This window comes from Lepeophtheirus salmonis, chromosome 8, assembly GCF_016086655.4.
Source record: "Lepeophtheirus salmonis chromosome 8, UVic_Lsal_1.4, whole genome shotgun sequence".
Taxonomy (NCBI): Eukaryota; Metazoa; Arthropoda; class Copepoda; order Siphonostomatoida; family Caligidae; genus Lepeophtheirus; species Lepeophtheirus salmonis.
In genome coordinates this window covers 15,996,281-16,022,368 of record NC_052138.2, presented here as the reverse complement: position 1 = coordinate 16,022,368, position 26,088 = coordinate 15,996,281, and the positions used below count along the sequence as shown (strand labels likewise).

At 31.6% G+C, this 26,088-nt stretch overlaps 3 protein-coding genes and 2 long non-coding RNA genes across 7 annotated transcripts; 1 reads left to right on the top strand and 4 right to left on the bottom strand.

The window, feature by feature from the left end:
- Positions 1 to 639: 639 nt before the first annotated feature.
- On the bottom strand, positions 640 to 9,658 carry LOC121123226 (uncharacterized). 3 transcript variants are annotated; one of them, XM_040718353.2, is made up of 12 exons: positions 9,507 to 9,658; positions 8,729 to 9,344; positions 8,324 to 8,668; positions 8,146 to 8,271; positions 8,010 to 8,054; positions 4,890 to 5,599; positions 3,973 to 4,834; positions 3,682 to 3,907; positions 2,725 to 3,619; positions 2,433 to 2,662; positions 1,905 to 2,372; positions 640 to 1,833 (listed from the first exon to the last, which is right to left on the bottom strand). In XM_040718353.2, the coding sequence occupies exons 2-12, from the start codon at positions 8,909 to 8,911 to the stop codon at positions 1,400 to 1,402; spliced, it is 4,524 nt and encodes a 1,507-aa protein (XP_040574287.1). In that variant the 5' UTR covers positions 8,912 to 9,344; positions 9,507 to 9,658; the 3' UTR covers positions 640 to 1,399. The 3 variants fall into 3 exon arrangements, with proteins under 3 accessions (XP_040574287.1, XP_071746599.1, XP_040574288.1); XM_071890498.1 differs by having other exon boundaries at positions 8,729 to 9,349; positions 9,507 to 9,630; XM_040718354.2 differs by having other exon boundaries at positions 8,729 to 9,162; positions 9,507 to 9,621.
- Positions 9,659 to 10,232: 574 nt separating this feature from the next.
- LOC121123162 (uncharacterized) lies at positions 10,233 to 11,918 on the bottom strand. The gene is made up of 2 exons (XM_040718279.2): positions 11,530 to 11,918; positions 10,233 to 11,470 (listed from the first exon to the last, which is right to left on the bottom strand). The coding sequence occupies exons 1-2, from the start codon at positions 11,799 to 11,801 to the stop codon at positions 10,615 to 10,617; spliced, it is 1,128 nt and encodes a 375-aa protein (XP_040574213.1). The 5' UTR covers positions 11,802 to 11,918; the 3' UTR covers positions 10,233 to 10,614.
- Positions 11,919 to 18,810: 6,892 nt separating this feature from the next.
- LOC121122768 (uncharacterized) lies at positions 18,811 to 20,310 on the bottom strand. Its single transcript, XR_005865847.2, has 3 exons — positions 20,095 to 20,310; positions 19,408 to 19,959; positions 18,811 to 19,299 (listed from the first exon to the last, which is right to left on the bottom strand). It is a non-coding gene; the product is annotated as an uncharacterized lncRNA (long non-coding RNA).
- Positions 20,311 to 22,568: 2,258 nt separating this feature from the next.
- LOC139906104 (uncharacterized) lies at positions 22,569 to 23,100 on the top strand. Its single transcript, XR_011781365.1, has 2 exons — positions 22,569 to 22,660; positions 22,715 to 23,100. It is a non-coding gene; the product is annotated as an uncharacterized lncRNA (long non-coding RNA).
- On the bottom strand, positions 22,959 to 24,998 carry LOC121122767 (6-phosphofructo-2-kinase/fructose-2,6-bisphosphatase). The gene is made up of 4 exons (XM_040717806.2): positions 24,756 to 24,998; positions 24,390 to 24,671; positions 23,501 to 23,718; positions 22,959 to 23,431 (listed from the first exon to the last, which is right to left on the bottom strand). The coding sequence occupies exons 2-4, from the start codon at positions 24,624 to 24,626 to the stop codon at positions 23,146 to 23,148; spliced, it is 741 nt and encodes a 246-aa protein (XP_040573740.1). The 5' UTR covers positions 24,627 to 24,671; positions 24,756 to 24,998; the 3' UTR covers positions 22,959 to 23,145.
- Between the last annotated feature and the right edge of the window lie 1,090 nt (positions 24,999 to 26,088).

The window sequence follows — 26,088 nt, the reverse complement described above, 5'->3', positions numbered from 1 at the left end:
AGAAACATGTTTAGACACAGAATCTTGACTGATAAAGTAACATTTTGGTGGGAACTCCAGATTATAATATGGTTGTAGAATTATAATTGCTTGAAATTTTTTTTTAGCATAATTTATTTTGGGTATCAATAATCTAAGAGAAGAATTACTGGTGTTTAATTTCCTTCATTACATGTACAAACGTGATTCTCATCTATTTAAGAAAAATTTTGTATTGGGAGGGAGAATAATTAATTATCAAATACAATCCATACTAAAAAAATATTTATTTTTGGAAGAAAGGATAAATATAAATATTAATTCTTATTAGCGTCGATATAAATCCCCCATTTATCACAGATAATTAAAAAAAATTCATTAATTACACGGTGATAGATTTCTTAAATCTAGTCAAATTAGCCCCTGTGTTAGTGGATTAATGCTCCATGCTGCGTTCAAAATAAAGGTTGAACGAAAACCTATAACTACAAATTGACATGGAAACTAATTATAAACCTTTTATTACCCTCTAGCTATTTTATTAAATCTACGATTTGAAGATAATTTATTAATCTGTCATTGTGTACCCTTAGCAATAGTTTTCTATAGCTTATACAGTATCTACTAATGAAAAATTTGACTATTATCTAATTAAACAAGTTTTATTGATTTTTAATTATTTTATTCTCTTAATACTCAAGAAAATAGCAAAGCAAAAATGATGATTACATATTAAATAAGTGTACAATAAATCATACTTTATAAACATAAATAATTGGGATTTCGCTCAAATTGAAGGTCCCATTCCATAACATCCACTTTATTTGGAACTAATCCCGTTTTTCTGATAGACAGTAACATTCAGATATTGTATTTATTAGTGAAAAGTAATGTCGAAGAAAAAAAACCACCTTAGAGTAACCCGGGAGTGACGCCTATGATTTTGACTTCAGAATATCAATAAAGGAGCCAGATTAGTGAAAGGATTGAAGATGAATACATTTATGTATGTAGTTATCTTAATTATCAGGAATTTAAAAACCTAACCTCTGAAATAGATGTACATATGCCAGACATTCACAACTACTCATGTAAATAAAATAAACCCATGGAAAATTTAACATGAAACATTGAAAACCCCGAGTGATAGAAATGAAAATATTAGTTCATATTGATGACACATCTTATCTCAAATTGCAATCCATAATTTATCACAAAAAATTTCATATATATATATTAATGTAGAAAAATATAAAGATGAAACAGTGATTAAATGTGATATGACTTCATGTTAAACCACAATACACAACAAATTTGTTTCAAGAACATTAAAAAAATAAATATATGGAATATTAAGCACATATATATTATTTTCTTTGTTTATATAACTGAATGAATCCTCATTTTTAGACTTTTATATTTACATTATAGAACATAAACCAGAGAGTTCTCCATCTTTTTTTTGTGGAGGTATGATAATGAGCTTTTTTCCTTTAAGCCCTAACTTAGAATCTTCTTGTTCGTTTGTTTTTTCAAATTTTTGAATAATCGCATCAGAATCAAATTCATTTTCTTCGTCAGCTTTTTTCGATACTTCTTCAGTATGATCACCCTTTCCATTTTCGACAAATGTATTATCAGTTTCAGTCTGTTTTGGTGAAGAAGATCCAGATCCAGGGATCGGAGTAGTTAGATTAACTCGAATAGTCTTCGGAGCAGATAAAATTGCAGGCGATTCATCAACCATTCCATCTAGAGTCTCTTCATCATTCAAATCATCAGGAGAGCTGGCCTCATCATCACTATGTTCAGACTTTACTGTAACGGATTCAGATTTAGAAACATCTTCTTCAACTAAAATAATAACAACATAATTAAAAAGTGAAATAAATCAAATGTACTAAATATCTTAATTTGCACTTTACCTTCTTCTTTAACAACTACATCTTCTGGCTCAGATTTGATTTTTATATCTTCTTTACTTTCGAGTAATTCATTATCAACATTTTCTTCCTTAATTTCTTCCTTCTCCAACTTGACATTTAAGTTCAAAGTGCCTGAATTACCTACATCCATAGGATGTATAACTTTACCTTCCTCACTAACAGTAGAATCTTCAAAATTAGACTGATTTACAGAGTCCTCATGAGAAAGTGTTGAAGAATTCAAGTTTCTGTCTTCTGTAAAATCCTGATAACATTGAGGATGAAACACTCTATCTTCTTGCTGAATAGCATTGTATAAAAGCCACTTTCCATCCTCATCTGTATCATCCTTATAAAACTGTTCAAATTCCTCCTTGCAAATGGGACATGTATTTTCTTCTTTAACTTGGCTTGCAGGTACTGTAGGTATTACTTTCTCAGCCACACTTGGCTCAGTATTAGTATTTTCTACAAGATAGAATACAGGAATTTTTATAAAGACAATTTTCTTAATTTTTTTTATCATACCTTTATCCTCTTCTTCAATTTCATCTGAAACAATCCAGTCCATTCGCTCGAAATACCAGCGACGACTCTGAGCCTTCTTTGCGTTATCTTTTTCTCTACGTTTCATTCGAAAATGCCAATCCAAATGTTGTGAATAAGATATCATATCCATAGGAGAATATCTCATACCACAGTTTTTACATTGAAGAGCTGATGGATCATAGAGCTGATTAACTATGCCTTGCTGTCGTCTATTGATTAAAAAGTATACATATTATTATAAAGAACAATAGAGGGACATTTTAAGACATACTCTTTTAAAGTGCTGTTATGGGACTTAAGAATTATGGGCTTAATTTCTGACATTTTTACATCGGTTGTAGGTGGCTCCTTTTGCTTAATAATACTTGAAGAATCTTCTTTGGGATTTAAATTTTCTTTATCTATTTCGTCTTCTTGAGGAATTGAACTGTCCAAACCTGGAATGCTTTTTTTAGCCTTCAAACCTTCATTTATATCGCTTCCAGTCGATACAAGACCAGCTCCCAACAATTGTTTCCATAAATTATGAACGTCAACAGCTTCGTCCTTAGGTTCTTCTAAAGGTTCAGTCTCATTGGTTTCTTGCATTAGTTTTTCTGATTTGTAATTATCGATTTTATTTTCACCGTCTGAACCCAATGACTTAGGGAAAAGGGTAAGTAGTTTGTCAAAAGCACTTGAGCTACCAACTTCATCAACATTTTCAAGAGAAGCTCCATTCGAATTCTCCGATTCTGTTAAAAATGGTGGTACAACGTTAGAATTATCTTCTTTTTCCATTTCCTTAGGCGAGGAGGTTTGATTTGTAATTCGTTGAGTTGGAGACCTTATTTCGTCTTCAGATCGATTGAAAGATGATACATTAGAAATTCCAAGTCCCATAGGCATATTTTTAATCTGAGCTTGTCCAGGAATAATACCTCTTGGAAGTACAGTTAAACGAACAAAATGCTTTATCCCTTCTACAAATATTACCATAGGCATTCCACCAAATTCTGTTCTGTAGGGATGCCCGTTAATTAAAACTGTTTTAAGGCCTTCAACAAAACGAATGACATGTGGTTTGCCATCAATATCAAACTTTTGAGGTTTTGAATCGAGAAAAATTGAAGTCATTATACTAAAATCCCCATCAACAATCAAGTTAACTTTTCCCGGGCACAAATCTAAAATAAAATTAAGTAATTGACAATAAAATGAGTAATTTACTTCATATTAATTTAATTACCTGCTCTCCGTTCTCCAATTTTAACTGTCGGGGCAGGACCTTCCAGAAAAAATGAATGATACGCCATACCAACAAGCACGTTCACTTTGTTATCAAAATAGCATTCGTACCATTGGCCATCTATCCATAACTCTCTTGTGGGAGCACCTATTTTAATTCTATGCTCAACGCCATCAATCATAACATTTGTATAATGTTTGACGTCTAATTCACAGGACACAATGACCTATAATTATAAATAAAATTATGATCACACATACTTTAAAACTAAGACTAAATATTTCCCGTTACCTTATCATCAATTATAACTCTACGCGTACCAGGTTGGAATGACAATTCTTTAAGTTCACAATCTCCCATAACAACAGTGCAAACCTCATCATATTGTCTGATTTCACGACTTTCACCATCAATGGGTATTGTCTTAACCGGATCATTCTTAATAAATTCAAGATCTTCTGGGTTAGCTTGAGGTAAATCACGGACGTGAGGTCGAAAAGGAGGACGAGACTGTTGCTGAGGCTGATCACCATTAAAAATTTGTTGATTGAAGAAAGGCATTGGTTGCTGGAAGTTGGGAGGCTGGGATACATTTTGTGGCTTATGACCTTGAAAGGGAGGATCATTCGAACGTCTTTCAGCTTGAATCATCATGGCCTGCTCTTTGAGAGTCATCACCTGCCTCATAAGTTCTGAGAATTGAGTATTATTCATGCAACCCGATTGCAAGTTTTCTCTAGCTTGTTTGACAATTGTTGGAATAACTTCATTCCGCACATGCTCAGGATTTTGCATATTTTGAAGAACCATTTCAATCATATTGTTATTGAAAATAGAATTCGTAGTTGGTTGATTATGGTCAAAAGGTCCAAAAGCATCGTTCCCGTTTGTTGAATTACCACCAAGATGTCGACGGTCAGACCTAGACCGTCTATGTCCAAAACCACCACGGCCACCTCTAAAGTCATTTCCTATATTAAATCTATCATTTGGACCATGACGGCGACCATTTCTTATTGGAGTATGAAACTCATCGGGATTAGTTTCTTTAAATTTAGCCCAGCCTGTAGTAGATGGACTTGGAAGTGGATCGTTTTGAATGTCTACTAGAAGTTGTGAGTGTACATCATTCTTTAATTCATCACCAAACAAACTGGAGATAAAATATATTAGAAACTAAAATATTTCGATTATAGAATTATACTTACTCAATTGGCATATCTTTTTTCTTTTTCTCGGGAGGAGTAGATTCGTCGTCTTTGATGTTAGCACCCCTTCGCTTAATTGTAGATTGTTTAGAAAATCTTCCTTGATTAAATTCTACATGAGACTCTTCTTCAGGAAATACATCTACTGGTGGAGGTTGTGGTGAATCATCAGCCCTTTTAGTTATCTTCTTTGGTATTCTTCCTAGCTCTTTAACTCTTGACTGTTGATCTTGTATAGAAGCCATGGAGCTGCTACAAGGCGTATCATTACTTTGTTCAACCGAGTGCTCTGATGGTGGGGGAGATGGAGAACTCGAAGGTTCTCGTTCCCTTTTTTTAGGAGATGGTGGAGGTGAACTTTTATTCATTTTAGAGGAACTTGACGATTGTTTCTTCGAAGAAGAACTAGATGATGAATTCTTTTTATTTCTTGAAGACAAAGAATCTTTAGATTTCCGCGATCTATCGTGACTTAAAGACGACTTGGCCTTTGATTTTGAGGGTGAAAAGGATGATGACTTTGATTTATGAGATGATTTCGAATCCTTGATATATCGATTCGAAGGTGAAGATAATGTTGCAGTTGAGTCCGAATCTTTGCAATCATGAGTACCATTTGCCACAATATCATTTCTTTTACTATTGGATTCTGTTTTTTCCCGAATTCTCGGATCTCTACGCTGAGATGAGCAGCTTCTTTCATCACCTGTCTATTGATTTAAAAGTAAAAAATTATAAATCTAATTATCTAATGACTAAAACAGAATTCAACGTGCAGGTATTTCTTCCAAACTTATCTTCAATCAGTTTTTAAAAAGCATGAATGAGATTAAAATAGACTGTTTAGAATTTTACGTCGGCCATGATATTTAGCGATGAGTCTTGCTTGTTGTCTCGTTGAAGTGGATTATTTTTGGTTTGATCTTATTGCGAAAATTAATAGTGGATAAAAAAAAATCATAATAATGAAGGAAGACATTCGAAGACCACAATGATTTCAGAATTTTGTAATTGTTGAAATGATCACTTTTCCAGCTCCATTGAAAGATCAATATAAAATTGGTTAAGCACATAAAAAAGTAAATAAATTTGATGTCAACATAAATTTTTAATTTAAGTTTTACAAGGAAAACAATCATAAGGGGATGATAACAGCTAGCAGAATAGGAACATAGGATATATTTCAAAGACGTATAGACCTAACATAATACATACAAATATATCCACTTTCATTTTTTATTATAATTGAGGATTTATTTATATAAGGAAACCATTTTCTAACATGCATCATTATAATGGTTACTTGTAGCAATGCATTTAACTTAAAATACCATATAACAAGAATAAAAAATGCTAGAAAGTGATCAGAGTGACTAAATAATCGATTGAATTATAATTAAAACAAATAACATTGAGGATTATTTTTTAAGAGACATACACATTATAGTCGAGGAAATCTTTCGTATATGAAAAAAAGCTACTTAAGTATTAATTAAATTTTACAATACTGAACAATCAATGGAAATTATAACTATTGCAATTCAAGTATCTATTAACTAGTCACACTAATTTAAGTTAATTAAGAAAATCCTTAATAGTATAAATCAGAGGGGAAATAATTACTAATACCAATACACAACTTCAGCATCAATGGAATTAGCATGGCCAACTAATTATTATTAGAAGAAAAAACGGCTTAGATATGCCCCAGAATATTGATCTCGACACTACAGGTCATAAGAATATTATTTTCAATATAGTAAAGTATAATAGGAGGAACTTGTACGAAATTTAACTCATTTAGACATGGAAGTCGATACTTTTAATTAAACAAGGAACAAATGATAAATTTCCAAAATGAAATTATTGATTTTTACTAATATTTAACCCCCTCCCCTCTCCCAAAGTTTATAAAAATTACAAATTCTGTGTATAAGAATTACTAATATCGGTGCTGAATATTAACTCATTATTAAAATACAAATTGTTACACATTAACATTAAATAAATTTACATGACTCGTTCTACATAAACTATCGATCGTATAAAATTTATTAGCAAACATTGTCGGGTAGTGATGAGAAAAATTAATTCAATTCCACTAGATGATATAATAAAAGTTTGAATGACCATATAAGTTCACCGTACTTTTAAGATAGATTTAATGAAAAACACCATTAAACTAAACTTTTAGCAAAACCAGTTAAATAATTCCCCAATATTATTTTTCACCAACCCGTCCACTTGTGAAAGGAAGTTGAACAAGAAAACGATTAACCTGACCCTTAGTTGTGCTTAACCAACCCCGCCTTACTCAAATATATAAATTACCAGTAATTTAAAAATTCCAAACTTGATTTAAATTTCGAAATCACTTCCCACAAAATTCTAATCTACTGAAATTACCACATTCCAATGCACTTAAGAGCCAACTTGTAAGGAATTTTCAGAAGCAGGTAAGTCCAAACTTAAATCAAAATCATCCTGCTAGTAGCCCCTTCATGTGTTTGAGATTCTTATAACTAACTCCAACATAATTAAGACTAAGATTTAGTTGACAACTTAGACTTGGTCATCTAAGTAGCTGCACATGCAAATTTGCTAAATCAATATAGATACGATCACACACTTCAGATGGAAAAATTGCTTGATAAGAACCATTTACTCTTAGAGCATACACCCCCCTCACCATATAGATAAATCAAGATAAAAACAGTTATCGGTATTGTGCTACAGCTACTATTAATAGCAAGGATGTTACTCATGATAATGATTTATTCTACATCATTTAAATATTTTTAATCGCATTATCCTTCTTAAATAATTTTCTTACTTATTAGTTACCCTAAATCTTCATTAACCAACTTTCCGCCCTAGCAAGGTACGGTGCAATCCACTCTTAAATAAGATCCCAAAAATATATCGCGAATATTCAAAAACACACTTAAGTGGCCAAAAACATATTTTCTTTCAAATGAAAACAAATTCTTTGATGTATTTCATCGACCTTCGGTGACGAATTATATTTAAATAATACGCATCTAAGAAGATCGACCTTAATAGTCTATAAAAAGGATCATAATAGATGGAAGAAATACAAGACGTGATTCCGGGACCAACCTTCTTTGATGATCGTTGAGTCGATTTAGATGGTTCTCGTTCAACCTTTAAAAAAAAATATATATATATATTAGCAATTGATAATTGGAAAGCAAACAATGAAATAAACATTTCTAAAGATTGTGAATATCATTACCTTGGATTGCCGCTCCTCCACCTCTTTTCGCGTGACTTCCAATTCTAATTCCAGCTTTTTTTTCCGTAATTCTAAAAGTTCTCTTTCCTTGCGTTGAACTTCTTCAAAGATGGAGGCATTATCATCCTGAAATAATATGATTAGTCGGTGTTGATGTGAATAAAACAAAGACTAGTACCCTGGGTCTATTAAAAACTGCTGGATTGACATGAATATTGGGCTGAGGAGAAGTTGTATGAACCTTGGTGGAGGAAGATGCTGGAGGTGTATTGACGATGGGCCAGGCAGGATCCATGGTTTTCACTTTTTTGTCTAGTTGAAACATTTTGGTAGGAGTAAAGATATCGTTCCAAGTGTTCCGTAGGCGATACATCAGAGACCGTACCTTTTCTGGAGCAGTTATAAATACAGAGGCAAAAGTAGAAACTATGTTTTGTTGAAAAAGATCTCGATAAGGAGTTTGATGGTTCTTGACTATGGAATCCATAAGATATAACGCAGGAAGCTTATGTCCAGTTTTCACCTTCATAAATCACAATTAATTTAACCCTAAACATAAGAGTTCAATCCACAAGAGTCTCACCTTTCGTATGTGTCTTTCGATCACAGCCACAATCACTCGTTCCTTCCGATCGCGAGAGTAGTCATGAGCTAATTCTGTGAGATGCATAATTACATGCCTCGCATTATCCGTCAGTTGAGCCAATCCCTCCTCATAGGCTTCCGCAGTCTCCTTATCACTCGCATCCGTGAATTGCATACTCATCCCTAACCTTAACGAACTAATCAAAATTATTTACGTCTTTTGCCCTCTCAGAAAGAGAATTTTCCAAAATGGCGGAGTCCCTCTTTCTTGTCCCTACTTCGCTTTTTCACTCCAATCTCTCTTCTTCTTCTTCTTTTTCTTATTTCTTTCTCTCTCTCTCTCTCTCTCTCTAAGCTCATTCCCTTTCCTCTTCTGCAGCTACCATTCGCTTAATCACTCACGACACCACTCTGTGCAGCTTCTCTTCTTGTCTGAGAAGAAATGATAACAAATAATAATAAATAACTACGAAATAATAAAAATGCCTGCACTGCCACGTTCACCATTGATATCTAAATTTGGCCTTCAATTCTTATAATATATAAGCATGTAGGTATATTATTTTGGAAACCCTATTACTCTCTTAGATTTCACGGTTCCACGTTTCTCCACCCTTGACTCAATTAAAAAAATTTTAAATTATATTCACGTCATGAGTGGAATTAAACTTAAATAAATCAGATTTTGAGTTTAACAAGTTATGAATTCAAATCAAAGGCTAATTGTACAAGTTTTTTTAAATTCTTGTAAGATAATAATTCAAAATTACTCTTACCTATTTATAATCCACATAAGTTTATTTATTGGCGAAGTAACCTCTACACAATAATTGACATTAAATTTACTATCTGAAAAAAAATCAAATATTTTTAAGAAGATGTCTCACAGTGGGATCGATACATATAGTCGCACTTATGAAGAAGGAATGAAGTGTCTTTTGTTTCACAAATTGTTTTTATAGCTCCACATTAACATTAGTAGAGTTTGCTATAATATATTAATGCTACCAAAATGCATATTAGTGTACAATTGTATGAATAATCTTAACTCTCATATGATGAAATTCAAGCGAATAATTATAATTTTAACTCTCATATGATTAAAGTCTAGCAAACAATTATAATTTTAACCCTCAAATGATAAAATTCCAGGGAAATTAAACTCCCTAATCCTTTATTTTTTTATTCAAAATAATTATTAATTTTAGTCATATTGAATGTATACTTTTTTTTTTGATAAAATACACGATATTAATCATCTCAAGAGGTCGAATCTTAAGTTATGAATATCAATTTTATTTTAAACTTTAATGCTAATTATTAATTTATAGATACTTTTTGGATTTTATGGTTATATTATGTCGTTACAATGTACATGTATTCAGTATAAATTAATTATTTTATAAATATCGATATCACGACTCTATACAAAATTAGAATAAATGTATAACAAACAATAAAAATAAGGTCAAAAATGAATTAGATAGATTGCACGAGACCTGTTTTCATAGTATGGTTGTATAAAATTTTATTTTTCTTTAATTATTCAATTACAAAGTCATTCGGTATAATACAAGAATATAAATCAATAATTATTTATATATTTCTTTTAAAATAAAAACATAAAAAGTGTATCACTATTAAGAAACGCAAAACGTAAAAAGAATTCCATACAAAAATAATGGTAGAAAAATATACACGAAGTTTGCTTCGATTTAAAAAAAGTTGTATATATATAGGTCATAATTAATACATAGAAAGACGATCAAGGATATTACTCAGTATTAATTGATTACAAAATAAGCTTTTCTAAATTTAAAAAAAACATATTGTGGCACTTGACATTATACAATATGCAAATTATTTAAGAATATAAACATGCATTCAAACCATTTGGCCAACAGTTTGATTATTCATTAAGGATGGACATAACCATTTCATTAAACAAACAATTATAATATGACAAGCCATTAGTCCTGACCAAACTGGAACTATGGTATAAATAAAAAAATCGTGTGGCCCTTCACCAATCTCACATTCTCTTCTGAATGCACAACCACCATTTTTGTGTTCCAAATCCTTAATAGTTGAATAATTATAGCAAGAAAATACAGGGAGATCATGACAGCTGTAATTTAACATTTCATTTTGCAAGAGAACACTAAGACCACTGATTACACCTACTGAAACTAAAGCACATGATATCACATTTGCTAAAAAGTATCGGTAAAAAATAATTGAGGGTAATATTTCACTACGAATGTCTAAAGAAGACACAAAGCATGCTAATCCCAGTGTGGAAGACACGGATGTCCATAAATCTTTTGCCCTCTCTGTCTTAAGTATTAGAACTGCGGATACGAAATTAATTATAATAAGCCCAGAAATAAAGAAAACAGACCACCACTTGAAGTATGCTATGATCACTGCTATCAAAAAAGTTCTCAAAAGAGCGTTCAGAAGAAAAAATGGTGCACTGGAAGCTATGTCTTTAAATTTTGGCACTAATTTCTTCCCTGACAATTCGTGGAGATGGTGTTCAACTGATGTTAGACTCAAAAATATGCTGGAGGAGGCCACACTTATTAATTGAGCAATATGATTACTAATATGACTCCATTTAATAATCAAAATAGTAAGTTGCAGTAATAATTGAGGAGCAGATTCTAAAAATGCTTCCAAAGATTTGAATACCATTGACTTTGAGTATTGAGTTCCTTTAAATGCATGCACAATCTGCCTGTAAATAAAAATAAGATTTTCATTACAATCTATATAAATATATATCATTTTCTTTACCATATAGGAGTAGCAATTGGAAACAAAAAGGGTCCAAATACTAGGGAATAGTATGTAGCTTCTTTAAAACTCGTATTTCGATTAAAAATGTAAGATATAATCCAGTAAAAGAATTCCATGAGTCCGGGTAAAAGAATAAAGAAGATTGTAAAACCACTCCACCAAAAGTCTCCTTTTTCGTAGAAATTGTAGGCATTAAAAATATCAGAACCTGTGTCAAATATGGGTATCAAGACTCCTAAAATAAAGAGTTTTAAGAAATATAATGTCATATTAACAATCAAACACTCTATTTAGTATTAGTTAGTAGTATTTATTATTTATTAACAAAGTCCCGTTATAACTTCTTGAATTTTTTCCCTTGTTTAGTTTCTTTCTTCTGTCAAAAAACTGATATTTCTGTTAGCCGGGACGCTACAAAAAATATAAGATTTAAATCATAATGTATCTTATTACTTTGTAACAAAATACTATTGTTTTTATTTTTGAATGAATCTTTGATTCGAATATATCTATTTAACGAAAATTGTCTTATCACTTATCAGGATACGAAAGGGTGATACAATAAAATACAATCAAGGTGAAAAATAATTATTATTTGTTAGGTAGGGTAGAATACGTGACTTTGTTTCTCTTGATGTTAATTTATCTAAATATAAAATGTTATTTATTGACTTGATAACTACTTGCCAAAAAGTTGAAGAACTTGAGGTATGATATAAACTTTGTCATCAATAACATGCAATTTGCTATGAAAAGTTACTCGAATCAAAAAATATTTGTTTAGAAGAAATTCTTTTTGGTACTAGAATATTTCAAAAATTGCAAATTAATGGTTTATTTTTAAAATAGATTATATCCAATATATTTTAATTATCAGTATTAGTACTTGATTTCTTCAATAAATTATATCGTGGAATTCAGTTATTACTAACTAATGGTAAATATCTCTTCTTTTTATTTAAACGCTTAGCCCAAAATTCTAAAATATATCTTATAATTTTTTTTTGTTTACCACGATTGTCATTCGGATAGTCAGAGTGAGTATCCATGCTCAATATAAGGTAAGGAGCCCGCGTTTCTAAATAAAAATGTCATAATACTACAATATTTTTAATGAATAAAGACACGATTTTAAGAATAAGGGGTTTTATCATGTTTACTTCTCTTAACTCGGAATTGATTTCCAAAGAATTAACACTCAAATGAGTGACATTGATCGACTTAAGTAATATCGAATAAAATAAAGTGTATATATATTAACACATTTTTACTTTTGTTATTTTAATTAAATAAATTTTGGATTTTGGTCAATTAAGTTGATTTTTAACTGTATTTTCTGCAATAATCAGGACATTACATTAATTTAAAAAAGTTCCCGGGCGCCTCGAGCAAGATGTGAAAAGAGCCACTAGAAAATGTTCATTAATAAATGCCAATATCTTTTGATGTCAGTTTGATTGGAATTGTCTCGGTCTTGTTGTCATGATAAAGAATAAATTATCGAGAATACTGTAAATACTCACTTAAAAAAATAATTGAAAGGCCGGATTAGAAGAAAACCCGGCACAATGTAATAGTATGTCCCTCCCACTTCGTTTAAAATTGAGCAACTCACATAACCTATCCATATACAAAAACACAAGGAAAGATGGTTGATGAATAATAATCATCTAGGTAAATTGAATCTGGCTAACGTTTTAAATCATATTTTGTTATATATGTAAATTAATTAGTCCCATCTTTTATCTTTGATATTTTGAAGATATTATTCAACTTAAATAGGGCAAGAGCGTTGTTTAGTCATATTAGTTTGTAAATAGTTCCAGGAGGATTTGATTTGAATATTTGCGTTGAACGTGTCCGCCTTGTATTTTTTTTTGCCTTGCAAAGTTTTCGCCTTGAGACTTTTTTACATTGGATAATAATAATAAATTCTTGGTTATAAATTAATATAGTTTTGTTGATGTTTGTTAGTCGAATTTTTACCGTTGTATTCCAGCTTTGATAAATTTGAAACAAGAAGATAAACATTGTTTACTTTTTTGTTTTTATTAATTTTTTAGTAACTAAACAGTCACAATCACAATTATTCAAACTTTAATTATTAATACGTGACATTTGCCATTTGGATAAATCACAGAATGATTTTTGCTACAACCCGTTGCGAAGAATCATTGTCATTCATATGCAGTCCATTTTTTCATCAAAAGGGCAATAAAATAAATTTAAATCTCTACTTGTATAAGGGTTGTAATAGAGTTCCGAGTTTAGAATCAAGATGGGAACCTCGTTCATGAAAATCTACATGAATTTGGGAATGTGATGTATTAATTATTACAGGGTAGGGCAGAAAAACATGGACTAAAGAGATAAATTATACATCAATAATTTTATATTTTCAATAATAAGCAAAAAATAATTTTAACAAAACATGTACTCAAGTTCTTGACAAAAAAATCACTCAATATGGCCACCTTCAATATCAATCACAGCCTTTACTGAACGCCATGCAGGAGTTGATGGCAAACTCCTCTGAAAATGTGTCCTATGCAGTTACTATGGAGGACTTCAATGAGTCCACATTTGGGTGAGAGACCCTGTTGGTTTTCCTCTCCAAAGTGCCCCATGTAGAAAAGTTAAGTGGGTTCCAGTCTGATGAGCAAGGGGGCCGAGAAAATTTTCACAATTGACCATTTTGCCAAATTTTGACAAATTGCCTTGATCCATGTGAGGATTTACTTACACCTCTTGAGCCTCCTGGCTTTCATGCCCTCTTAGAAGGTAGCATGGGGTTCCTGTGAAAGAAACTAAACCCATGCTGTGCTTTATAGCCTTCCTGATGGCCCTAGGAGCCATAGAAAAATCGTTGGGCAGGCGATTCATCGACTAAGTGGGATCCTCCTTTACATACATTCTTCTCCAAACTTAAAAAGAACTTCGTATCCCTCTTTAAATTATGCCTTCCACTTCCTTAGAGAGGGCTTCTCCATTTTTTTTATTTTTATATAGGGTAACTTAAAAAACAGGCTCCTAGTACACTTAACAATTTCCTTAATCTTATCACATCAACTCCAACATCTTGGAGATATGAGATGTGCTGCTTTTTTGCTTGTTGGTCGCACATGATGATGAAATTACTAAATAAATTGTATAGTTTTTTCTGTAAAAAGGACGGTGGAAACAGAATATCAAAAAATAATCACTAAACCTTTTCATAGTAATTAGTAGAGAAACATTAATTAACAGTCCTCATTTTACTGCCCTACTCTGTACATACTTTATTAATTTATCACAATCATAGATTCTGTTTTGCTCACTTCGAGTCTTCACTTGAGCTTCCCTCCTTGTGCCTCGGGATTAAATTATCTTGCAATTTTGTGGGGTTATATCTTATGCACATTTTGTGGTTCTTATTACTGTGAGGATTTTGGATTCTAACGAATGGAAGAAAACATGGTTTCAAGATCCTTTTTAGTGGTTATTCACCTGTGTAGTCGAGCTTTGAGGATTGATAAGACAGGAAGATCTTGACAGTTTGAAGTTTATAGTTGGAATATCATTTCCTAATATAATACTAATGCTAATTATAATTATTATTTCATAGTCAATTTCAAACTTATAGAAACTCAGAAAGTTCCTTTCTAGGATGGGATATTGAACATTGGCGACAACGAAATTTCAAGGGAACTACCTTCTTAATGAGGGAATTGCAATATATGATAATAATTTTTTTATAAATATAAATTATAAAAATAGAATCCTTTAAAAATAAAGTAACAATTTCAGTTCGTGTTTGAACAAGATCATTATGTAGTAGGTTTCATTCAATTTAATAATAAATTAATATGAAATATTCTTCTTCGATGGATCTTTAAATACTAATGTGATTGATTCATAAAGTCAGTATAGCCAAGTGTATTTGCACAATTAGTCAAATAAATTTGAAGTTACATAATTCAAATGTTTGGATTCAAAACCAAGATCACAAAATATTATTCCAAACTATTAACTAAGAATAATTTATTCTAAGATGTGTGTAATTTTAATCAAAAAAAAAAAAAAAAAATATGTGGATTTATTATTTTAGGGACTGATGATTTAAATTTAATTTCTAGAGTATGATTCGAATAGATTCTTGAGGTTGGATTTATTATATTTAGAGATCCCGGCTCCGAATCTGCAGCTATTTTAAAATTTGTGATTCCAAATCATGGATAAATATATTTCTTTTCTGTGTTACACCGACTATGTGAGTAAATACATGTGACTCTCCTGATTCCCACCTAACACATCACTATCAGTCATAATTATTACTTTATGGGAATTAGATGTTAAAAGGATATTTTATCCTTTTAAGCACAGGAATGGGGATATTGGCAATTAATACAGTCTGTCTGATATTTTCAGTTGGATCTATTTCGGCATCTTGTTTATGCTAATAAATTACTTACATTTATTTATGGACATTAATAGGGGGAATATTTCATATTATTTGAATAAAACTTATTCCAATTCCATTCAAATCCCTGCATAAATACATGAAACTTTACTAACTTTCGTCTCAATTAAATGTAATTACTTAAAATAACATTATTTTGATCTTTTTCAACTCATGAATTGGGAATATGAATAATTGATATGGTTTGTGAAGTTTTCTATCCCTTTCTGTTTGGCAACTATCATAAATACATTATCATCGTTATGAATTAATTACATTATTATTCAAAGATCAATGAAGGTGTTCTAGGATGTTACGCCCGAGACAATTTAGCTCTGGAAAGTTCTGCCTTAGGAAGTTTCGCCTTCGTACATATATTATACCATAGACGTATCTTCCACATAGAATTTAAGGTTTAAAATGAGTATTTCCCCCACTTGAAGTCATTTGTTATGCATTCAATACTGTAAAATGTGCGCATTGACTTCAATTTTAATATATTTTAAAATAGAAAATATCAAACATGAATGTTGCAATAATTGTATGAAGGGTATTTGCTCACTTACCTCTTATTAATTCTTGTAATTTCTATAATAATATTTTATATTAACCTTGTAGATAATATATTTTTAAAGTTCATGTATAGAACTTACTCACAATGCATATACTTAAAAGAAGGGACCTATTTATATGTTCATAGTAATATATATAAATAAAACCACAAAAAGCATCTGTATGTAAATAAATAATACAAAATGATAATTTTTTTCTTTGTCCGTAGTTGTTAAAAGACGTTCAAACACAAATATTTTGTTAGTATCTCTAGTTCTACCTTGTTTGCTTCGTACATACTAAACAATATTTTTTTTTTCCTTTTATACTTAATTTCTCTAACCTTTATCTTCCATAGGCTTCTGCAAAACTATAGGGGGGTTTATAATTTTTTGGAAGAAATTAAATTTTTTTCCCTCCACTGTCTAATTTGATCTAATGATCCTTTTTTTAATAATTTCCGCCCCCCCCTCCCTTTCTTTTATAATTTAATTTTTTTAACTAAAATTTAAAAATTCCTTCATTCGGGAAAGGAAACAGCCCCTCCACCATGCGGTGCCCCTGTCTTCGAATAATAATTTTGTATTAAAGGGCTTCCGATCCATTGTTGATTCTCCTTCCTTATGGCTAACAATAACATATTAATGGACATTGGAATATTATACAACTATACATAATGATCATACAAGAGTAGGTATTAAGATCTTATGAGTTACTCTCATGGGTGGTATTTTTGTAGGGAAAAAAAACACAGTCAATTGATTAGAAAAGGAAAAACGGTTATTGCGTGTGATTTTTCTTCTTTTTGTTAATTATTTAATGGATGTTCATGGGATACACCATGGACAACTATAGAATGGTCGAAGACGTTGTTGTCACGTATAAGTAGATAAACAACTGTTGATACGCATATGTAGAGTTGAGTAGTTCGTAATGAAAAAACTATATTTAAAAGTTAAAAAAGGAAAAACTGTAATTTAGTGTGTTCTTTCTACTTTTTTGTCCATTACTTAATCGATCGTCGTGGTGTTAACTTCTCCCCCTGAAGTATGTATTATTGCGTATCTTTCCCGATATTTGTTTAAAAAATGCATAATTAAATAAATATATATGAATTTAAATATTATCAGGCTTGTAAGCGTTCTGCTATTTTGGCGTTCCGTTCTTTTTTTTTACGATCAGCGTTTAGTCAATATTACCGTTCATTGTTGTGTTCCGCGTTCCAATCATAAGGTAATACCATATAAACTGTATGACAGCAAATCACAACTTCCACTTTGTGTCAGGGATACCTCATTTGTCAACTATGTTTCAAGATTTTTTAACACAATAATACGGTGAATATTAGCGTTCAAATGAGCTACAAGTGATTGAAATCGGAACCTCAGAGGGGAATAGGATACCCCTATATTGGTTTCTGAAAGGTCTGAAATTTGGGGCATCTGAAAATTGGAGGTGGTCTTGCCCTGTGTGAAATCTAACTAGCCAGATGGAAACTATGCGTTTCAGCAGGACTCTGCCCCGGGGTACAAGGCCAGGACAATGTAGCAATGGCTCGAGGAGGATTTCTCCGATATCTGGCCTCCCTCCTAGCCCAACATTAATCCTCTCCACTATGGTATCTTGAGCTATGCCGAAAGTAGATCCTGTGGCATCCCCCATTCCAGCTATGACGCGCTAAAGCTAAACAACTTCGCCGAGAGGTAGTGGGCGTCCATATCCGAGGGCCGCGTCGTCAAGGTATGCGCAGCCTATAGGGCCAGGCTGAAGCCAATGTAGCTGCAGTGGGCGGTCATTTCGAGAAATAACTTCGTAATTATTGTTCTTTAGAATAATATATTGCCCACTCGTTCAACACTATGTTGTTCTTGGTGAAGTCGATTTATTGTATACTGCGCATAAAGTAGGTATTTTACAAATATCAAATTCAATATTTTCCTTTTAAACCTATTTTATCCAATAAATAATGGTAAAAAAGACATTTTGTCTTTTGATATCAAAATCATGTCTCTAGTTTCAATATTAAGGAAGTTATGACCAATTTATCATCGATTTTTTTTTGTACTGTTTATGTTATAACCTACACCAATATCTGTCATCTAGGAAAATATGATATTTTAATAAAACAACACAACTTTCTTAAGCATCAACAGAATTGAATGAAATTTTCAGGAATTACAGAGTACAGTATTGTGCAAAAGTTGCATTATACTTTTAAATAAAATTGAATTGCATAATATGAATATCGAGTATATGAATATCTTTCCACGCTCTCCAGGCAATCAATAATTATTATTGAGAAAAAAAAGAGGTTAAAAAAATCGGACAAAGTACTGTCATATTGCCCAGTAATAAAGATTGAAGGTGCTAATGTCGGATTGAAATTTATGAACTTCGCATGAATTGATTGGTTGGAAACTTTACAAGATACTTGATAAATAAAAGTTTTAACATCCATTATATGTACTTTTTTGTGATTTTGAATACTATCTTGAGATAGTATTTTCCTATCAAATGGTGCGATTAAACGAAGCAACGTATAGAGAAAAAAATTTAGACTTGGTGAAAGATTAATAATTTATCTACATTATACATAAAGGACGTTAAATTGATTTATAAGTAATGAAAATCCAGCATTTCTGTGGGGATCCCCAAAGCACTTCTAGACAGCAGCTCCTCATCTCCTGACTCGAGTATATCTCCGAGATTAATATTTTTATCTTCTTCCTCTTCTTCATGCTCTGATTGAAAACTTCGACAGATGTCTCATCGATGGCCTTCGAAATGAAAAAAAAAATACTTAAAGGACGCATTCAGATAGTATGGAGAAAAGTATTATCTCCTTTTTAAAATTTATGTATCCATATCAATTAGTAGATTAGTACCTGGGATTGCCTGCCATAGACATTGAATACTTTGGCAGAATTATTGGCATTATCCGTCACCATGCCCACCGTCTTCTATTGTATTCCCCAGTCTTAAAGTATACATTTTAGAACTTTGACCACCTTATCGAAAGTATGACTCCCCTCCATCCTTCTACAAGCGTTGGTAAAGTTTCGCCATCCCAGCTTCTGCGAGATAGTATGAGCTGTAACACTGATGAAAGATTTGTGACCATTGGACCACATATCTGCAATGGTGGATACATAATCTGCCACTTCTAGTTCAGTGCAAATCTTTGTCTTCATGCCTTTAAACTTCATCGATATTTTTTCCACGATCTTGTAACGAGATGGAAGGCCTACCCAGTCTCTACTACAAACCTAGTAATGGCATTATCTACACTCATTTATGTTACCGAATGAGTCTTGTCTGGTCAGGACATAAAAGACAGAACGGAAGGTAGGGTTTCCTTGTCCACATCACTTATATTCTTTCTCTTCTCACTATGAGAAGTTTTCTCCAAGGCTTCCATGTTCGAAGAATGGTGCCTGCTAATATGTATATATAATATATGATATTTTCATAGATAACCCCTGAAAGAGGTGTGAGCCTTAACCAATGCCACTTTGCCCCTACAGAGGAGGCATTAAAACAGAGTGTTAGCGTTTCCCGTAATATTGGCTTACCTTAAAATAAAGTAGTCTTTAACATAGGGCCATGGATTTGGAATATTTGGCTCAGCTTTATTTGAAGTTCTTGAGTTGGGACAAAACTCGGTCAATAACTCTTGACTGTTCAAATTGCTCGACCCAGGGGTAGCCTCATTATTATCCTCACTTAAAAACAACTCTTAAGAGTCACTCATGGTGCTATTTTTTTTGGGGGGGTGGGGACTAAGGGCTAAAAATTTGTTAAGTGTCCGAGTAGGTACTAAACTGATATTTAAACTATAGAGTGCAAGTAATATTACGATTGTTCGAGAAATATTACAGTACTATTTGTGAAAGAAGGCCTTACACAGACAACTTTAACTGCTATATGCTAATATCTAATGAAATTTTTATCTTCTTCGTATCTTCATGAATATTAATATTTATTCATGGTTTTCAGTACAAGCCTGTTGTTAAATATGCGCTTACATTATGTATCTTTTTTTCTTTTTTTTTTTTGGTTGTCATTACTGAAAGGCAACAGGAAATGGTTATTTGTGCGAATGAAATAAATTATTTTTCCCATCAGACTGGAAAAAAAAATATGTATACTTACAGTTCATTTATAGTTTAAATTAGAGTGTACACTTACTAAAAAATGAACCGGCGTCTTGGTTCTAAATGCATCGGATCCGATTCTAACTGTTTAAGAATTGGAATAGACCGCTAGAGGTACAATCCTGCTCATAATATAACGAGAAGTGAGGGGACCACATCCGACCTCGAAAGAACTACAACTCACTTTCATACGAAAGAAAAAAACATATTTCTCAATTACTAGAGTTATTCAGCTCTCTTCTATGAAAATTACTTCCAGTGACATCGTTATTTTAAAAACATTAATTATTGGGAAACTATACTGCCGCCCTCACAACACACGAGAGCAAAATTTATTTTTAGTGGCCAATTTGCTTATATTAACGGCCAAATGATGAACCACGGCTCCATGATTCAGAATAATTGAACTGGTCAAATTTATATGTTCGAGTTAAGGTAGAGTACGAGAAACTTTGATGTTCGATTAGAGCCTTCAAAAGGTACCCCTTCAGCTCCCCCTATGTCACTGTCACAAAATAGGTCTCCCAAACGTTAGTCTTTGCTTACTCCGCCCTTTCAATTAGCTTTAAAAAAGTAAAAAAAATTATATAAACTTTGATTTTTTGAATTTTTTTGAAGTACTATTCGAATGGAATACTAAAATCTTATTTTTAGCGTTCAACGTTCATAAAAAATCCGTTACGTTCAGTGTTCCGTTAATTGAACGCACGTTCCATGGAACACCGTTCAATTTTGTGTTCCGTTCACAAGCCTTAATATAATTACAATATTTCCCCTACACTAAAGCTATTTTAAATTTAGAAAGTTAACAGTAACTCATTTTCTCCCGACAAAATCATATAACAGGCAGCTGCTATTAGCAAGAGTCTTAATTGAGGTGTACCATATTTACTTTACCGTCTTGTTCTCGTGCTCTTTTTTTATTACAGACAACTCAACTCTTGATATATGTTGTAAATTCAACCTCTTAAATGTTTATCTTTTTTTTTTTTACTTTCTCTAAAATTTTAATTTGTTGCAAAATCAACATAACTTAAGAAGACATCGTGCCTGCAACATTAGTCATCATAACATACATAAATATAATGAAATCATATTATTTTTTTGAAATTTGGATATTTTGAAAATTTTTCAAAAAATTAAAACAATAATATTGTCACTGCTTTGTAACAAATATAAATTACTTTAAAAAAACTGAGAAAACAATATTTATTAAATTATATTAGTCTTATCTTTAATATAATAAAAATAAATAGCAGATAAGTATATTAAGTTATAGAAGATAAGAAGGACGACCAATGTATAGTTTGGAAACAAATATTTTCTCTTGTTCCTATCCGTCTCTTTTGTGATCTATGGGATTGGCAAATAGAATCAACAAAGCAGAAAAACTATTCTTAACTGAAAATGATGTAAGCAAGGTTAATAGAAATAAAAGTTTAGACCATCATGTAATTGGGCTTGCTAGAATTTCAAATTTGATGTACCATACCGACCATATAATACTAGAAATTATATGATTAATAGTGACAGTATATACTCTTTGACATCGCTATTAAAAAGCGTGGTGGAAGTCAAACATCAGTCGAAAAAACGTTATGGTAAAATGTTATGGTAAAACCTTGTACTTCTATTAACCTTGATTGTAAGTAACACTTTTTTTAGGACTAAATACAGTATTTTATGCTGATTATAGTCTAATTTGAAATTCGTAGTTAATTATGATGATTTTTTATGGGGTAATGAGGATTCAAATGATTAATGACCTATGGAGTATTTTCACTGACGTCACAAATAGTATAATAATTGAAGCTAATACTATATTGATAGCCATAGTTGATATGTCTTTAACTATAAACTTCGTCAAATGCCTATAAAAACAAACAAAAAAACAAAACAAGAATGAATACTGTTTGATGCAAACAATATCTACTTTCTAAAAAAGTTCATTCCCAGAAAAATATTTCATATGTATTCCATGCAGGTATTAAGTCTTTTTGTTTTAACTTTTATAGGTATTTGATAAAGTTTAATTTAGAATATTGGAAATTCCTTCAACTATGATTCAATTTTTGACGCCAGTGAATACGATCCATACATGTTATATTCAAATAAGGGATTTGTATTATTTTTATTAACTTTCATTCACTGTGAATTATATGGACACATGTCTAAAGTGAAGTAACATTACTTTGGTCTGATGAATCCAAGTATACGGCACAGGAACATCAACTATCAATCTATCTATATACTTTTTTAAAGAAAGTTTCAACTCGAAATGATTAGGTTTTCATTATAATATATGTAATGTTATGTGTAAAATATAAATACATCAATGAATAAATAAGATTTTCGGAGTCATGAAATAATTACAATAATTGGTACATCCAAATTAACAAACGAGCCAAGGGATGAAGAAGATTTCAAATAAATATTACAAATGTAACCCCAGAACAAATCCTTCTTCATTCAATGTGCAGCAATAGCTGACTCCGTAGAACGAGATACAGACATGGAAGGACCTCTTTTCTCTTTGGAGGTGTCAATATGAAGTGGAATATAATTGACAACAGGGAGGCGTCCATCCTCAAAGAAGTCAACTTCAATCAGGGTATGAAGGGGAACCTTAATGAAAGGCATCTGCTCAAAATCCGTATTGAGAATGGCTCCGAGTAAGCAGCGAATCACAGCCTGGTGTGATATGATTAAAAGATTATCTGATGAATCAATGTGAGTCAGTACTCTTTCAATCCGTCTTTACATAAGGGGTTAAAAAATGGAGGATTAAGTGATGATACGTCACATGTTGGGACTCTGTACTTACCGACATACATCAAGATAGGATTCTCCATTAGGATATCGATAAGTTAACTTATTCTTATCTCTTGCAGCATATTCCGTAGGGAAATATTTTTCAATTTCTTCATAAGTCATGGAATCGTGATCTCCTGAACTGATTTCATTTAAATCAGAGAGTTTTGTCATTGCTCCTTTCACAAATCGAGCAGTTTGTTGAGTTCTGATCAATTCGCTAGTCCATATCTTTAAAAATAATTAATAGATAGGTTTTTTGTGTGAAGAATATACAATTTTTGATTAAATTGTAATAAAAGAGCTAGATAGAGAATAAAAAGAAAATAAAGAGTAAATCAATTACCTTTGTTTTAGAAAAAAAAATTAAATATTGTTTACGTCATTTAAGTATGTAAGTATATTAAGAAATGGAAATGTTGGATATTACGTAATAAGTTAAGCCATGATTAAAACATAAAACCAATAACTCAAAAATCAATAAACAGTCCGAGATAAACCTAAATGTTCTTACATTCATAAATGCTTACTTGGGAATTGATGAAAATCAATTTTCATACAAATAAACTGAGATTTATAAAAATAAAAATTGTTAGTCAATTTTATAATTTTATGTGACACTTAATTTATAAGTTTGAAAACTTTATTTACACCATCCATGTAGTCTCAGAGAGACAAAAGAAGATTTATTTGATGAAACGACGAATGGAGAATATTATGTACAAAAATAAACGTGGAAGAAAGGATTAAAAGAAGCGTTTGTTGATACATTTAACATTAATCAGTATATGACAGTAAACGACATGATTGAATTACAAATCATGATCACTATCTGATGATAATAAAAGAACTAAGTAATCAAAAGAAATGAATTAAGTTAAAGAGCTAGGACCAATACACACCTGAAGATCCTTAAGCATAAAATTATTAACTTTATTAGCAAGTGAGGTAGCATATTTTTCTCCATTAGAACTCAGCTCTGGATTTCCCCCAATGAGCCCAGCCACATTGTATAGACTTTCGCCATGTCGAGATATTCTCAATTTGCGAGATGATTTAAGTACATTTTTGAAGGCATCAGACCAAGTAAAATCAACAGAGCTATTGTCGGATGTCATGTTCGTAATCCGCCGACCCATGAAAGAATGATTAAGAGGTAGGTAGAAATATATCAGGTGAATCAGCTACAAATGTAAAAAAATAATAAAAATAACAAAAATAGAATTAGGTCTTAGGGAAAAGAGGGTAGACAAACAAAGGAAACGAACCAGATACTCTTCTTCTTAGTCGAGAGAAATGATGGACCCCCGTGTCTGAACGATACATTAAACAAGATAATTATCAAATGATCAATTCAAAAAAGAATATGAATATAAAACCGTTCTGTTTAAATACTAAGCTCAACTTAAATGTCTGAATATACAATACACATCTGGGCAGTAACTTAGGTATGATAGTATATTTATACTATAAATTATAATACTATACCTACTACATAGACATGAGAGAGTGAGTCGAGTTGTATTTTTAATGTGATCATCGCACTCATTTTAGGGGTCCGCATTTTCTTCCCTCTTTAGAAATATAAACATCATTTTTAAAGAGGTCATCCATGGTATAGATATTATATTGAGTTTATTTATAGTCAGAGTGGTTCCTAGGTTGTCTGTATAATACTATGATGGGTGACGCTGGTACCGGTATGCCCTTAAAATTGTGTCTTTTATTCATTGGAATGATTACATATAGATACTAGGAGCATATTATACAATCTAATAACTTTAATTTTCGGACCTATCAGATAGATATACCATGCCGAGAAAATAATATAATACATAACTAGTGTTGTGTCGATCCATATTTAGAACTGAAGACTGCAGTTCAGTCCTGCATATCAGTCTTAAAACTTATAAAGTTTGTTCCTTGATGATATTGCTTATCTTTTTTTTAACCCGTTGTAGTACTTACAGTCCGAAGGATATGGATACAAAGACTTAAACTCAATCCTTGGTAACCGTTCATTTCGCCATTTTGAATTTTAAATGATGTATTTTAAAATACTTCTTACCTCCTCCCCCCTCCCCCCCTCGATATAAAACTAAACATTTGAAAGAACTAACTTCATTTTAACAGGCATTTTCAAGTTCATTATTAACTGATTGAGAGAATTTAGTAGGGAAATATATATGACGATGTCCCTAATTATTTCAATGCCCCCGTTATTCCTTCCTTTTCAATATGACAAGGACAACCTATGCTCATTTAGGGCATCTCTTATGACTAGAATTGTTAGAATGATCTAAAATCGAATTTGAATGCAGATTACTTGCATCTACAATCTACATACAAGGAAATGTATAAGGGAGAAATAGAACTGGTTCTTATTTTTCAGAAAAACAAAACAAGAAAGTTTTATAAAAGTGTTATGTCCATGTTTGAAAAAAAAATAAAGGCGTGTTACCAGATCTACCGTGCGTGTACAATGTACACGTCTAAGTGTATATACATATATATAAATAATATCGGGAGAAGAGTTGCTCTCACTAAAATATCATTTATCATTTACTGTGAATGTATAAAATAGAGTTGGTATCTGTCTGT

What these genes read in the sequence shown, in the direction of transcription:
- LOC121123162 (XM_040718279.2), bottom strand. Translation starts at nt 11,801, where the DNA reads ATGACATTATATTTCTTAAAACTCTTTATTTTAGGAGTCTTGATACCC. An exon ending in CCAATTGCTACTCCTATATG is followed by an intron (nt 11,471 to 11,529) that starts GTAAAGAAAATG and finishes TTTTATTTACAG; the next exon opens with GCAGATTGTGCATGCATTTA.
- LOC121123226 (XM_040718353.2), bottom strand. Translation starts at nt 8,911, where the DNA reads ATGAGTATGCAATTCACGGATGCGAGTGATAAGGAGACTGCGGAAGCC. An exon ending in CAGTTTTTAATAGACCCAGG is followed by an intron (nt 8,272 to 8,323) that starts GTACTAGTCTTT and finishes ATATTATTTCAG; the next exon opens with GATGATAATGCCTCCATCTT. An exon ending in AATTGAAGAAGAGGATAAAG is followed by an intron (nt 2,373 to 2,432) that starts GTATGATAAAAA and finishes TCTATCTTGTAG; the next exon opens with AAAATACTAATACTGAGCCA.
- LOC121122767 (XM_040717806.2), bottom strand. Translation starts at nt 24,626, where the DNA reads ATGGGTCGGCGGATTACGAACATGACATCCGACAATAGCTCTGTTGAT. An exon ending in TTATGCTTAAGGATCTTCAG is followed by an intron (nt 23,719 to 24,389) that starts GTGTGTATTGGT and finishes TTATTTTTAAAG; the next exon opens with ATATGGACTAGCGAATTGAT. An exon ending in TCCTATCTTGATGTATGTCG is followed by an intron (nt 23,432 to 23,500) that starts GTAAGTACAGAG and finishes CCTTATGTAAAG; the next exon opens with ACGGATTGAAAGAGTACTGA.